General features: G+C 24.8%; 1 protein-coding gene across 2 annotated transcripts in view; it reads right to left on the minus strand.

The window, feature by feature from the left end:
- Window positions 1-1,558: 1,558 nt before the first annotated feature.
- Window positions 1,559-16,620, minus strand: part of LOC129969689 (mitoguardin-like) — a 28,786-nt gene continuing 13,724 nt past the window's right edge. For both annotated transcript variants that reach the window (XM_056084360.1, XM_056084359.1), the window contains exons 6-14: window positions 15,964-16,188; window positions 13,928-14,046; window positions 13,084-13,156; window positions 12,591-12,677; window positions 12,385-12,483; window positions 10,017-10,151; window positions 8,327-8,380; window positions 6,214-6,330; window positions 1,559-3,900 (exon numbers count right to left, since the gene is read on the minus strand). In XM_056084360.1, coding sequence (XP_055940335.1) covers window positions 3,763-3,900; window positions 6,214-6,330; window positions 8,327-8,380; window positions 10,017-10,151; window positions 12,385-12,483; window positions 12,591-12,677; window positions 13,084-13,156; window positions 13,928-14,046; window positions 15,964-16,188 — 1,047 coding nt within the window. In that variant the 3' untranslated portion in view covers window positions 1,559-3,762. The remainder of the gene's footprint in view (window positions 3,901-6,213; window positions 6,331-8,326; window positions 8,381-10,016; window positions 10,152-12,384; window positions 12,484-12,590; window positions 12,678-13,083; window positions 13,157-13,927; window positions 14,047-15,963; window positions 16,189-16,620) is intronic.

The raw sequence follows: 16,620 nt of genomic DNA on the forward strand, positions 1-16,620 counted from the left end.
AAGAGCTGAGCTGACTCTCTCAGAGTGAAAATGAACATCAATCAAGTTGAAAGTGCATCATACGTAGAAGATAGGAAATAGTAAAATTCATTTTACTACAAAGTTTCATTTTGTCCCTTTCATATTTCTTCTAAGCGATGAAAGCAATGGAGATAACCCACTTTTACACTTAAATGAAAATATTCATAAAACTAATAGAAAAGCATTCAATCAAAATCAGCAGAGAAATAAGCCTTGCAATAACGGCAGACATAGTTTAGCACAATGGTTTAATACAATTGTGGGCAGTAGATATAAATGACAAAACAAAATGGGAACATACAATGAACCCATTAGCCCATTATTTTAAAATGCATAATAGTTTCAAAAATTTTAAGCTAAAAAAAAATTTTTTTTTAACTGAATGCACAAGAAAATGAAAGTGTTTTTATAATTTTCTTAGAGCATTTATTTAGCAAAATGAAAATGCTTGCTATAGCATACACATTAAGAGCATGTAAAAAAAAAAAAAGCAAAATTCTTATTAAAAAAAACATCTGTTTTTTGCCATTTTTTCCCTATATAAAATGACCATCTTATTGTGAAATTTCAATATTTTAATACATAATAAAGAAACATCTAATTTAAAATCAGATTATAAAACTGTCTATTTTTAAACGTAATTTATGAAACAAAGAAAGAATTAAAGTTTTCATGCAATAAAATTATACTCTAAATTTACCTAAAACATGCTACTTAATTAAAGTACATTTAGAAGAGTCACTCAAAATGAAGTAACACAAATGTCTTACAATTTAAAACTAAAAATATGTAAATAGTGGGTAGATTTTATTTTTCCTTTGTCAACCTATAGCAACAAGGGAAATATTTTATTAACAGGATAAATAATTCTTCAACAGAGAAAAAAATTAGTGCTAAAGTCAATTAGAATGAAAATAAGCTGAAAAATTAACAGTGGCAAAGAATAATTTCTATTAGCCTTACCTTAGTAATAATTAAAAATACATGAATGAATACTAAAAAAAGTAGAATACAAAAAAGAGAAAAATGCACTGTTTAAGGAAATATGAAAAAATAGCTATTACATTTTGCACATATTAATTATCTAAAAGCAAGTAAACCACAATAAGTCATTAAATTAAAATCAGCAAAAGCAGGACTTTCTCTTTTCGCAGTCTCTTTCTGGGTTGAAAACAGAAATAACTTTATAATCCTGATTGCTTCAAGAACTTTTACATTGTCTCCAAAGTTGAATATATATATATAAATTTGAAGCATAAGTTAATGATAAATTATAAGAAACTGAACGAGAAAAAATTAACAAGTGAATTTCAATAATACATTTTCATGGAAAAGTTTAATTCAATTACTTTTAACTGAAGAATATGATTAAAAAAAAAAAAAAATCATAAGTTTCCACATTTTTTTTAAATGCAATCCAACTTTAGTTAATCATCAACATAAAAAGCCTTAAAATAAAGAATTTTTTTTATGATATTAATGATAATTTTTTTTCAAATACAAAACAAAATAATAAAACAATGCTTTTTTTTTTAATGTTCATAGATGCAGCATTAGTAAGGATTTATGAAAAACTTTATGGTAACAAACAGGAAAATACAATAAAAAACATAAAATGAGATCCAAATAATATAAATTAATCACTAACAAACATCTATAACTACAAGTAGAATGATAACATCCAATCTTCTTAACACGAATTTCAGTGACAACAGTTAGAAAACAGATGCAAATACACATATATAGCTTATTCCGTAACATTCAAGGATCAAGACATCAGTACGAAATAGATTCACAAAATTACAATAACAATACTTTTTTCTCATATTTATTTAAAGGATTAACTTTAAACAAGTAATTATTATCCTGAAAAAACTTTTCAGGATAACAAGTATTGATATTAAATGGGAGACACCAACAACTTTCGTCATCTGAAGATCTGCACAAAGGGACTTAAGCACCAACAAAGAACATCAATACCACAAAGCAGCCTTAAGTATGTATATGGTGCTGAATTATTTCAGCACAAATTGCATAATTAAACAAATCACAACATTCATGTTAAAGCAGCACCACAATGATTATTCCACAAAATATCAGATGAAGATATATTAAATCCAAAATTAATAAATAAAGAATGTTGTATAAGAAACACATAGTAGTACAAAGTAAGAAAAACCTTTTATTGATATGAGAAATATTTTTAAAAACCTTTGACCACCATAGCCTTCAAGAAAAAGTTCATTTTCCCTTAAACTGTTCGAACAGAATTAAAAATATGTTTTGATCAAAGCCAAAAATAACAAACTATTTTTTTAAAAATGTAATATAATTTTTACTATAGTGATTGTAATAATATGAAATAATAGTATAATTTTGTGTAATTAACAAAGAAAGACTTTTTAAGTAGTTATTGAAGATATAAATAAGTGGCTGAAAAAAAAATTAAGAAATCATGCTAAGATGGCACATATTTATACATGAACCGCAAGAAAATGAAAGCATAAAAATATTATTATCTCACGATGAACTATTTGATAATTAATATTTTAAATAAATATAAATTGAAAGATAAAAATTTTTACTGAAAATACTAATTTAAATATTATCAATTTTAGTAAGAAACAATATTACTTTCAGTCGCACATATAAGATTCCAGAATATCACATCAAACATTCACAATGGTGAAATTAGTACACAGTGTATAAGAGGTATTTAAGCAGTTTATTTGAGTTTTCATAAAAATTAAACAACTTTAAACCCAAACTTCCTTCTTTTTTTTTCCTTAAAAAAAGATTGCACATTTTAAAAGGTATAACATTTTCTGTTATCAATATGCAATCAAGAGATAAAAAGTCTTTATATAAACCTTAAGAATGTCAAGCGCACAAAGCAAAATTATAGCACAGGAATATATGACACTACAAAAGCAAATGGAATAGTTAAAGAATGAAGATCTTTAACTATGCAGATAACAAGATAAGATTATTCAAATAAGAATTTTCAAGGTGTGGAATGTACTCTGGAGAACCTCATAATCTTGTTATATATAAATATGATTTTACACATAATTGCAAAAGGAAATAATTGTAATACAATTGCAAAAGAGAAACTCATAAATATTTCTGTTTTAATACTATAATAAAGAATTATAGTTGCTGTGTCTAATAAACCTGTGCTGAACTCTTTATTTTATTATATTTATTCTTCCATTTATTAAAAAACTCTGTAATGGCTGTACAGTGTTTCTATAAAAATGAACTTACTTGTGCAGACTTGATTTAAGCTGATTTCATTCCTAAAATTTGTCAATGGCTTTTGGATCATCCTGTAATTTCAACAAGCAGCACACTTCACCAACATTAACAGATAATATAAAGACACTAAAACAAAATGCTTGAAAACATTTCAGATTCTTATTCACATAATGACATTGTATAAATATATATGCAAATAATTCACTCAATGATCCTATGAGTTATCACAAAAACAAAAAATAACTTTAAAAAGAAAAATAAAGAATTGACAAATTTTAACAGTTTTGGCTATTTTGAGCCAGAAATAAAAAGATTCATGTTTTTAAAAATTCGTTGGCAGAAGTAATAAAAACTGACACTAATTTCTTGCATCTCATATTAAAGCAACCAGAAAAAATAATTTATAAATTATCAACAATATAAAAATGAATAGTAAATTTTGTTTTCATTCAATAAATTAAGAAAAAGAAACAGTAATACATTTCAGTTGTATAATCTTTCTATTGTCCTATCAAATCTTAAGTTTGCAAGCTGCATGATATCAGAAGCAAGATCTTCAATTCTAGTAAAACGGACTTTGTTGAAGCTGAAAATGTCAAACATGAAGCCCATAACTTCTTCCTGCAAAATAATAATAATGCTGATGACTGCACAAAATAAGTTGTTATAATAAAAAAACAGTTCATAAGTTCTAAAATTATAAATATATACATATCCACTCTTATGTCACACATTACATGACAGAAAGACATTGCATCACAAAATCCAATTAGGGTTTAAAATTTGAACAAAAGAAAATGTCCATCTGAAGTGTAAACTATTTGCATGGATACATTATTTAATCTAAATTTCATTTTTTCCCCTCGGATATCATAAAGTTGTAACTACATCAATGATTTTTTTTTATTACAAGCTGAAGATAAAAACACTGATAGATCATATACAGTTAATCTCAAAATTCAAAATAAATGCAAGCTTGCTTTAATTTAAATAATAATGAGTTGCCAGTAATCTTGTTTTGAAGCAATAAATTATTTGACATTCTATTTTAAACAATGTCAGCTCTGAATTAATTCAAAACCTTATATATATTTTCTAGCCTTCTACTAGGCAACAGTTAAATAACTATTATTTATAAGATGTCAAATATAGAAGGCATATAATACTTGTGCTGCTGCACAGTAAATCAGCTGGAAATCAATTAATCCATTGTGATAGTAAAAGTTGCTGTTAATAATTAATTTTTGTGTTTTAATCAGTTGTAGTTCCAGTCATATTTGTCTGTAAAATTGTTTAAAATTTCACAGTGTCAAAACAACTTAACCAAGATAACCATATCTAGATAGATTGATAAAAAGTGTGAAATGACAGATAGTGAAACAATGCAATATTTTTGTTTTTCATAATAAATATTGACAAAAGAGCTTGAAAAATAACCAACTGAAGTCAATGATGTTAAAATGACTCATAAGAATGACTATCTACAATAGAAGCAACCCTGAAATGCATTGAATAGCAAACTAAATCCAAAATTAATTAAAAGTAGAGCCACAATCAGTTTCATTGTAATGCACAAATTTTTTTGAAAATGGCAATGTCTTCGTAAATATAATTGTAAATACTAATTTTTAGAACAGAAAAAAAACGGTGTCAAATAAACTTGCTTCGTTCTGCAGGAGTATTCTTTTTCTTTCCTTATAATATAATATTTTGATTTAATAGATATCAACAATCCTTTTTGAAAAAAAAAAAAAAAAAACTAAAATACTCCATCAGTTTCTATAAAGTTAGAGATTAATTTCATATATTTTGTTTTATAATTTGATACTGAAAAATTCTGAGACAATTATACTAATTATGATAAGCAATAAGCTTATTATCATAATGAAAGTAATTTACTAAAACTTGATGAATATTTGAAACAGCAATTTGAAAATATCTAAAAAAGCATTTTTTTAAAGATATTCAGATATATTTCATTTATTATTGTTCAATTATTCTTAGATATTGCTTTAATTTTCGATTTTTTTTAAATAGAAAGAGATTATTAGCATTGTTGAAAAAGAAAAGCAATCCAATAAAAATCAAACTTTTTTCATTCTTCATATATTTTTTTTTTCCCTCATAAAAATAAAGAAAGCATTGTTTTAATGCAATAAATATTCCAAAATTGTAGCAGGAAAAATAGAATCCTCCTAAATGTTTATACTTTCAAATTCAAATGCAATTACATTCAAAAGTAAATATTTAACAAAATTTGTAATTATATATATAGATATTTGTAATTATATATTTGTTAAATTATATATATAGAAAATACTTTCATATAATAGAGGGAAACCACAAGAATTATTTCCAAGTATATAATGATACTTAAATATATATATTTTTTAAAAAAATATATCAGATTACTTTTTTATAATAATACAGCTAAATAAATTTAATGAGGGAAAAATCCTATAAGAAATGCAAAACAGGGATTAAAAACTTATATTGATTAAACATAGTATTCTCTAGTCATGTAATAAATTTTTCACATCAGTATCAAAGTTGCTATTTTAAAAGTATACATAAAGAACAAAAAAACAACAGAAGAAATTTGTAAATAACTCTATTATTAATATCATGGCAAAATACAATGAACTCCAAAAATAAAAACCAAATGACTTTTAATGGATGAAACAACATTTAGGTTATACTAGTTTAAATTTTTAAAAATCAAGAATTAAAATGATTTAATAAAACACATTTTGTATCCCTTCCACTTTTCTTTATTAATAATAAATACGTCTTCATTATTGTTAAATGTATCAAATTCCCAAATTAAAAAGAAAACAGTTGAAACATCAAATTAAAAAGAAAACAGTTGAAACATCAAATTAAAAAGAAAACAGTTGAAACATCAAATTAAAAAGAAAACAGTTGAAAGCTCACCTTAAAATATAAACATATGTCTTTTAAAGTATCATCAGGTCCATAAAAGCCCCAAGCGAGAACTGGAATGAGGTGTTCTGATACTTGATAAAAATGGCTGATGAAACCATCAGGATACTGCAAGAATTTTCAAAATTTTATTAATAAATTATAATTTTAAATATGCTCACAAAAATGAATATATATAATATATATTTTAAACTGGAATGTAGCAGGTAATAAATGATTTTTAAGCGTAATAAATAGTAAATGAAACAGGATAGCATACTCAAATGTTGAAAATAAGATTCTTCTAACTCCTTTTATCTGATTAAAACAAAGAAGAAGAAAAAGTAGTTTTTATAACATATATTTCATATAAGACTTTTTTATACAATAATGATACATCAAGTGAATGCTAAATAGATAGTGGAACAGACTATTTTATTTTTTGTAATTCTTTTATTGATATACAAACATTTATCTTCAAAAATACAAATCATTTATCTACATTTACAAACATTTAAGCAAGATACAAAACATTTATCTTCAAAACTATAAAAGTAGCTTAGAAATGAATGGGAACAATAAGCAAGCCCTATGCACTAAAGTTAGAAGTAATAATAATAAAAGAGAGAGAGAGAAAGGCATGGACATACACATATGCATATGTGTGTAAAAAAATTCAATTATTTTGCATTTTTAATTAAATTTTTTAATCACTTAAATTGAAATTTTAAAAGAAACAATTTAACTCCTGACTTGTATGTGCTTTTTTTTTTCTCCCATCCTCTCAAACTCTAATAACTGCAACTTTAAATAACTCAAACTACATGCAAGCAATTTTTTAGTTTTAGTTTCACTTTTGAAAAGGCTAATCTGTTGTCTGAGTTGATACAAAACTTTGATATATTGCTACCTTCCTCTTTCATTCTTTGATATATTTATCAATGGAGCTGAAAGCTACAACAATGGAAAAACATGTCTAATTAATTAAATGTTTGCCTGTCTATGGAAGAAAGAAATTAAGATTTTTCTTGAAAGGAAATCTGCCAGTTCATCTGATAAAAAATGAATGTACTCACCTCATATGTACTCACCTGTTATGAATTAAACAATATTGAAATTAATTAATTAGATAGATAGATATTTTGAATTAAGGCATAGTAAAATGTAGAATTCCACTTACTGGAAAACCAGATATAATAAATGAAATAATGAAAGCTTGAATCTAAATTTTAAAATTGTGTTTCATTATCCATTCCATGGTTGACTTTAATGAGACATAGTATACATGTCAACAATGAAGAGTTCAAAGCAAAAAGAGACTACAGAAAATGTGTTCATAGGTTTTTATCAGTTCAAAGACATCCCTTTGAAAAGCAAAATTAAACAATTCTTAGCTCAGCAATTAATGGAGAAGAACCGGAAAAGTCATGTAAAACAATTAAAATTAGATCAAGTATATTTTGAAAAATATGGGAAACAACCAAAGTCTCTCTCTCTCTCTCTGCAACTTTCTTTGATGCTTGAAGGGGAAAGTAAGAGCAAAGTTAATTTATAGTAGAACTAGAAAAGACTGGATTTATTCTGAGTTGAATCTTCATCTAATGAAAACAGAAATCAAAAGATTCTCATTCTTGAGTTTTATTTCAGTAAAATTATTCTTTCCCCCCCCCCTCTCAAATTTATTTCTACAATACCATGACATTCTAATGAAATATTTGAAACAATTTTTATTATTTTTGTGCATAATATGAAAAAAATTGTCCCACTGGATCCTTTTTTAAAAAATAATAAGCTGCATTTTTAAATTATGTTTTAGTAGTAAAAGCTTTTAGTTTGATTAAATACAATCTGAAAATTACAATAAAGCATAATCCATTTAATTTACAACATGAATATTTAAAGCAAATATAACTAATTTTAAATGAAATTTAAAAAATTAAAGAAAATCAACATATTACAATTTTAAAATGTTCTCAAATATATTTTTAAATTGGTGAACAAACATCTGTGATCCACTTTCACAACATATGATTTAAAGAACAAATAGCATATAACTTCAAACAATTAGTGGCATATAGTAAATATATGCCTTTCTTCATACATTGCAATAATGATTAAAACTTACTTTCAACATTCTTGATTTTGCTTTCAAAACAGACCAAACAGCTGTAGACAATGCCTAAAAATTCATAACAATGTTGAATTATTAAAAAATTATTGAGAAATGTGAGAAATAGTTACAAAGATTAATAATTTTGAACTGCAATATATATGCACACATTACATTTTAAAAGTAGTGATCTTTGAGAGTCTGTTTTATATATAGGGTGGTAATAATTAAAGTTCCACTTGGAAATGGTCATAAAAGGAAAACTACTGGATCAAATGTTATCAAACTTGATAATAGTTTAAAGAAGATCACAGAAATTTCTTTCTGTCAAAAAAAAAAAAAAAAAAAAGTTCAAAAATTCACTACCAAGGGGGAAATGGCGTTGTATGCGATATTGTTAGCAAAACAGAACATGAAGTCATTGGTTTAAAATGTGTTTTATCGTTTTTGAAACATGTTATAAAGCATATTCAATGCGGAGTCCATCATTTTCTGAAACACGTTAAATTGCATTACTGCATTTTCAGGAGTAGCTCTTAGCATATCGCATATCAGGAGGAATGTTATACACATGTCGGTGTATTGCATCTTTTAGTTCCACCAAATTGTTTGTATTATCACCATAAACAGTTCTTTTGAGATAACACACATGGAATATGCTTTATAATATGTTTCACAAACAATTAAACAAATTTTAAACTGGTGTCTTTATATCCTATTTTGCTTAACAATATTGATACAGTGCCATTTCACCCTTGGGGGTAAGTTTGTTTTTTTTTGGTAGAAAAAAAATTCCCAAGATCAACTTCAAATTATTACCAAGTTTGATAGCATTTTGTCCAGTAATTTTCTTTTTATGTGCATTTCTAAGTGGAACTTTACTTATAAAAATTTGTATATCAGGAATATGCAAATTTTTATATACATAATATTAAGTATAACAATTGACATTTTTTTTAATTATAGATTTTCCAGCATTATGGAAAAAAAACTACACAGTTCTACAGTTGCAGTTTCCTTTTTAATATATTAAAAATCATACGAAACATCTTTTGCGAATTTAATTTTAATTCCTTTGCATATAAATATACCATTGCTTTTTAAATTTCCAGAAAATATGCAAGGCTTGTATGGAAACATGATGGAAAATGTCTATACTTTGATAAAGTAATAGACATGAAACTTTAAAAATACACATTTCTTTTAATTCAACAAAATACTTTACAAAATTTTAGCAATATTGTTTATAAAATATCTTCCTGAAATAAAACATTCATTTATAAAATAAAAATAAATATTTTATTTCATAAAATTATATTATATGACAATAATGAGCAGATTTAAGCTCCCACACATTTAGTTACTAATTGTTAAATTACATAAGGATATTTAGTAAACTATTTTATTAAACTCTTTAATATTAAAATTAATTTTCAAAGTCTCTGAATTTTTATATTTATTGATATAAATTATATAATTACAGTTTAATAATGGAATGTTATAGTATGGAATATATAATTTAAGAGAGAATTATAATATAATAATATTTAACTAACAATTCTCAGATTGCCTCTGAATATTTTAAAACAATATTATTTATATAAAATAAGATACTTTTGAAATTCTAAAACTCTTATAACAAACATTAAAAATAAGATTTTATGTAAATTAGAAAAACAATTTCAAGATTAAATAGGCTCCATACTGTTTCTTTGAATCCATTTGACAACCACCGATTCTGTACAACGGCAGTTACAGATGATGGTGGATTTTCCAAATCTTCAAATGCATCTAGAACAATGAAGTCTAACACTACATCATAGAATGATAAACATTTCACCTAAAAATAAAGATGTATGCTCTTTAAAGGGTACTAACAAAAGTTATAAAATACAACTGTGATCAAATTCAGGAAGAAATTAAAATAAAATTTTAAAAAGAAGATGTGAACAATATTACATTGAAGCATAAAACAAATTTTAGTTGCATAAAATAATTAAAGATCTTTTAAAAATTCTGTAACTAGAACGAACAATTGAGAGTGGACATGTTCAATGGTATAATTTTTTAAATAATAAAAATTCGGCAAATTTATAAATAATTAAAACAAAGTTAGGAATATTATGAATATATATACAAATGAAAGAGAGAAAAAAATAGTGAATAAAAATAAAATGCCTCGTTTATTTATTAAGTATGCAATCTTTCTCACTTTACAAATGAACATATATCCAAAAACAATATATACATTGACAGCAACGACAGTATAAATATAGCAGATATATTTTAAGATTAGTAAAAAGAATTCATACTTGAAATTAACTACTTATTTTAGCATTAACATCGATATTATTCTTCCAGTTTCATATACAAAATATCTGACTTCTTCAATATGATGATTCATTAAAAAAAATCACTAAATAATTTATTCATGATTCACATGCAAACAAACTGATAATACATTTGAAAAATATAAGCTAAAAAAGAAACTAAGAATTAAAAACTAATTTAAATACTGGTATATATATTAATTTTTGTACATCTTATATAGAATCTTTAATGGTTCATTTTCATAAGAGGTAAAGATGACATTTATATTTTCTATGAAGAGTATAAAATAAAATTTAAAAAAATTATCATGCCCTTTTATTTGTTTCAGAAATTTAATCAGAAAACCTCATTACTTCTGTGAGTTCAACATTTAAAAATCAAATATATTTTGTTTTGGTAAAGAATAATTAAATTAAAATCCTTAAAAAATCTACATTTTTTTAAATGATTACAGGCATTTATGCTTATTTTTTTAAAATTAAATTATTTCAATTTCGTTAGAGATATCAAGTCACTTCTTTCAAAAGATCTTATTTAAGAAGGTTTCAAAAAATTAATTCAATTATTCAATCTCAAACTTTTTCATATAAAAATATGACATGACATATATAAATAAGGAACACACTAATAGCATGAAAGGAAAGCTTCTATAAATATGAATAGTGGCATAACAAACATAAGTGATATTAATATTTGCAATTTTACTACCCACAATTGCAGTTTTTCTGTTACTTACAATTTAATAAATTTTTCCATTGACATTTTTAAAGAATTCTGTTAAACTATTGGGAATTCTTTTAATTTTGAATATGAAATAAAAATTAATAAGATCATAGACATAATATTTATTTGATTCTTACATATTGTGACAAAAAAATATTAAAATAAATTTTATTTAAAATATTAATAATGTGAGGAAAATTTAAGAATTTTAGAACAAGGCAACACTTATATATAGATAAGTTTTCACATAAGAACAATTTTAAAAAATAAGGTTTAAGAAGCATAACTGATCAATATTTTGATCTCTTAATCATCACGCAATTTTTATATAAATTAATCTTATTATAGAAAAAGGTCTTTCAGATTCCATATATGTTGATTTAATGATTATGAAACAATCATACATCAAACATATTTCTCTTTTATATTTTGCTATTAAAAATACTTCAATTGTTTTTTAATTGTTTATTACTGATATTGATATTATTATTATTGTACCAGAGGTGGAGTAACGTATCATTCAATGGTGCAGAAAATAAGTATTAAAAAACTGTGTTATATGTATGATCATATTTTACCAAATAACCAGCAAAAACAAAGTAGAATTATTAGTAACAATTTTATAGTAAAATCTGCAATTTATGAATGAGCCAGTTTATTAGTTTTCAATCTCTAAGTAGTTACTTAGGACAAAGAAGGTTTTCCCACTCTTTCATATAATTTACATTAAATAAATTATTATCTTTGGAGAAAAATGGACTACCATTTTATCATTATCATCTAAAACTGGTGTATAAGGCATCTAAGACCCTCCTCATATTACTGCTTGCACCTAGTTACAGAATGTGTTTGCTTATAAACAGAGGAAGATAGATTTAGAATTAATAATTTTTATTCATTGGTTTTAAGTGACTCACTATTCTATTGATGAAAATTTTCACAATGATATTAAATAGAGTAGAAAGTAATGACAACCTGTATTATGACAGAAGAGTAATACACAAATTTGATGTACTTACTCCTCGTTCTTGCAGTTCATCTTCCATTTTTGGCCAGTTTCTTTTGTCCTTCGAGAAGGATATTATGCTCTCATATGCTGCTAAGATTAGTTTAGGATCCTATACGAGAAATTAGACAATTTTCAAATTAAAATTTTGATTAGTATTGCAACAATAGTCAAAGTAATTTTCAAAGTGCATTTGCAATATTATTTAATTACACTTACTCTCTCTCCACGAAGCATCAATCCTGTCAGTATTCTACTTCCCACTTCAATAAAATATGAGCGAATTTCTTCCCTCTGAAACAATAACTAAAAGAGAAAACTAAATTAAATTGAAAAAAAAATAACAGGACTTTTTTAATTAGCTAAATTAGTAAAAAAAGTAACTGGGGAGGGCAAGATGATTTTGAAATCTTATTTCAGTTAATAAATATTTAATCTGTCTACGAAAACAAATAAATATAAAAAGGGATGGAAAAAAGTTTAAATGGACATTTCCATAAAATCTAAAAACATAAAAATTTGAAATGTCTTACAAAATAGGATTAAAAAGTATGTTTAAAAGATTTAATACTATTAACATAAAATAATATTTTGCAAATATTGTAATTTAATTGAAATCTTGAAAATAAATCAACAGAAAATATTCAAAAATTATTTACAAAGCATGCTGACAATTTTGGCAACTAAAAGACTTAAATTAGTTAAGAAATACCTGAAAAGCAACTCGTATGCAGTGAACTTTTGCAATGTACTCTCTATTAGACTGACACCGCACCATTTCAGTTCTAAAAAAACATCACATAAAATATATAAAAATACAAATTTACATATGTATTAACATATTAAAATGTGAAAAACATTTTAAATGAGATGCAAACTAATTGCAGAGTTATGATGAAATTAAAACTTTCTGATGTACAGTTTAATAAAACGTATAGACATTTCAAATTGTAGTATAGAGCTGCAGAGTTTTGAATAAATTATAAGCTTTAAGATAAAAAAGGATTTTTATTCTTAAACTGATATCATTCTTTTTATTTTTTTAATCTTTTTTTTTTTTGCATTTTTAAAAGCTCTAAAATGTTTTAAAATTTTAAAAATACTAAAAAATCTTTAAAAAGTTAGAATGTTTTGCCAGTTAGAGTGTATATGGCTGACCTCTTAGGACACTAAAATTTCAGGTATTTGTAATGAAAATATTATATAATTCATTTCAATCTCATTTTTTTATACCAAAACAAATAAAAATCATGGAAAAGCACTTATGTCTTTTTACAAGTTTTGACTTTAAAAAAAAAAAGGCATTTTTTAAAACATGTATAAATAATGTGTGTGTGTGTATTTTGGAATGAATTTGAAATATCAAAGCATGAAAAAAACTACAAATGAGTTTGAAATACCTAAACATTAAAAAAAAAATGAATAAACATTTTTAAAATTTGTTTTGTGGAATATCATTAGAATTCACACCCACATTAAAAAAACTTGCACAATAGAAAGGAACTGCAGAAAAACAGATTTGACTGCATCTAAAAGAAATATAAAAGACAGACTACCTCAATAAGCGTATAGGTATCGCTCCTTCTTCATTTTTCTTCAAAGCTGTTTGGTATAAAGTAAGTTCCCTTAAATCTACATTTGACTCATATTCATCAAAATCTGCTAAATCTGCTATCTAATAGGAAAAATGTGGAGGATTTTAATTTCATCAACTTGCATAAATATTTTTTTTTATAAGGAAAGAAGAATATACACACAAAGAAACAATTAATATACACACAAAAGTTAAGAATAGAAAAAAAAAATTGTGTGCAATATTCTAATTTTAATTTAAATATGAATCCAGTACATCAAAATTTACTTCTATATTATTGGAAGAAGAAAAAAAACATTTATAAAAGTTAAAACTATAGATAGTTCCATTTTCAGTTCCTAAAATAGGCTGTTGTATGATCAAATACATTTTTTTCCCATTTCTAGTTATTTAATCAATAATAACAATATATTTTCCATTGACCTTTAGCTTCAAATTACAAGTAGATGAATCTAAATACTTGTAAAAGCAACCACAATGTTTTAACCCTCTCACAACTAACCTGGAGTAACCTGGCTGTGCAAGTTCTATATTGGAGGGCTGGTTTTTTTACAAACAAAGGGCACAGGATGTATAGTAAGTTATCTCTAAAAATGCCCTCAAGGGGAGGGAGACATTAGCAATTCACTTGGAAGTTTAAAGGATAACCCTTAATGTTCTCTATTTACATGTTATTCATTTTATAGCCTAAAGAAGATTGACACCTGTTCAAGCTCAACTAGGAGTGGTATCAATCAATTAAAAACTATGTTGTAGTTTCCCCACTAACCATAGTAATAGTGAAATGAGCAAAAGGTGGGTGGCCCCACTTTACCACTCCACATGCATAAAAAAAAAAAAAAAAAAAAAAAAAATCAGAATCAGTTGTATTATTATTATTTTAAAAGTCAGAAGGCAGTTGTATTCAGTTTTTAAATACCTGAAGAAATTAGAGAGTTAAAAATGAAATATTACAATACATCCATGTCTAACTATATCCCAATGCCAGAACATGAGTAGTATGATAGAACAAGCAAAACTATTTAAATTACCTAATGACCAAATATGGAAATTTTAATTCTTAACAGTTTCTTAATTTGCATTATCAGGAAACTCTGCATTTAGGGCATTGTATTTTAAGGATTACTTTAATGGGATTGAAATAAATGAATAAATCTTTTTCAAGAAATACAAAACTAAAATTAAAAAAAAAAATCCTAAAAGAAATTGCTCCTTTATTTTTTCTGTTCATTTTTCCATTAGTACAAACAATTATAATTAAGAATGATAATTTATAAATGATAAAAAAACCTTTGCAGCAATTTATTCTACATTTAAAAAATTATATTTGTTAGTATTTTAAAGTATAAAATCTATGTTTAAACAATACATCTCCATAATATGGCGGAACTTGTCACTACCATTAGGTGTGGAACTATAAAAGCTGCATTAAAAAAAAATGGCATATTATCAAACTTTTATTGAAAAATTCAGAAAATCCTGGACAATATATATTTTAAGATACTGATAATCAATTTACTTAACTAATGCAATAAATTTTTAAATGCAAATTAAATATTAAAAAAATAAAATACCAAAAGTTACAAATACCAAAAAGTGTTTTATTAATCACTTTCATATCCTTTGGATTTTTATAATATGATTCTCCACAGATTCTGTAATTGTTCATATCATCCATATTTTGTTTCCATAATTATATATATCAATTAATATGAATCATTCATAATACAGAGTTTGAAAAATGTTCCATCACTTCATAAAAATTATACTTTACAGAAATTATAAACAATTGCAAATTCAATTAACACATTATTCAGATCCATTACTTTATAAAATTATTTTAATAATTTTAGCCATCTGAATAAAAGTTATCATTTCAGTCTAATTTGAGATGTAATGTATCAAATCATCCTAATGTTTCATCCAAAAGAATATGCTAAAATTTTCTTAACTTTGCAATATAATACGATTCAAAAGTAGAATGAAAAACTTTCTTACTTCGGCTTGGGCGGAAACAAAGCTCTCAACAGAAGACATGCTGGTGACAGTTCGTCTCTCTGGTTCAGTGATTCTGTCATGACGAGACGAGATAACAGACTGAGTTTCAGATTTGAAGAGAACAGAGTTGCTGTCTAAGAACAAGTGGACACAATTCTCTTGTAAGTCCAGGGCCTTCTCTACAATTTTTTCTAGCATGTGAGTAAAGTTTACTTCTTCTGCATCCTATTAAACAGCAAAAATAAAATAATAATTACAATAATAACTTTGATTTACATAAATGGCAACCCTATATGCAATATATATTGATAATATAAAACTGATTTTAAAATGTAATCATTAACTTAAATCAACACAATACTAGCAAACTATGAAATAAAGAAAATTAAAGTTAATTATATCTATATTAAGCTAAACATTATTTGATTTCTTAATAAAAGTTCTGTGAACTTCCTACACTTTCTTTATCAGGCAGCAAAGAACAACTACTGCTCCTTTTATTTATTTACTTATTTTTGCTTTCTTTGGTGAAACATAATTTTAAAATTAATTTCAATAGCTTTTTATCTTATTATATCAAAATGGTTAACATTTTCTTACACATATTAAAGAATTTGAATAAAAAATATTCCTAATTGTTCACTCACAAAATTATTC

Source organism: Argiope bruennichi, chromosome 5 (genome assembly GCF_947563725.1).
Source record: "Argiope bruennichi chromosome 5, qqArgBrue1.1, whole genome shotgun sequence".
Classification (NCBI taxonomy): domain Eukaryota; kingdom Metazoa; phylum Arthropoda; class Arachnida; order Araneae; family Araneidae; genus Argiope; species Argiope bruennichi.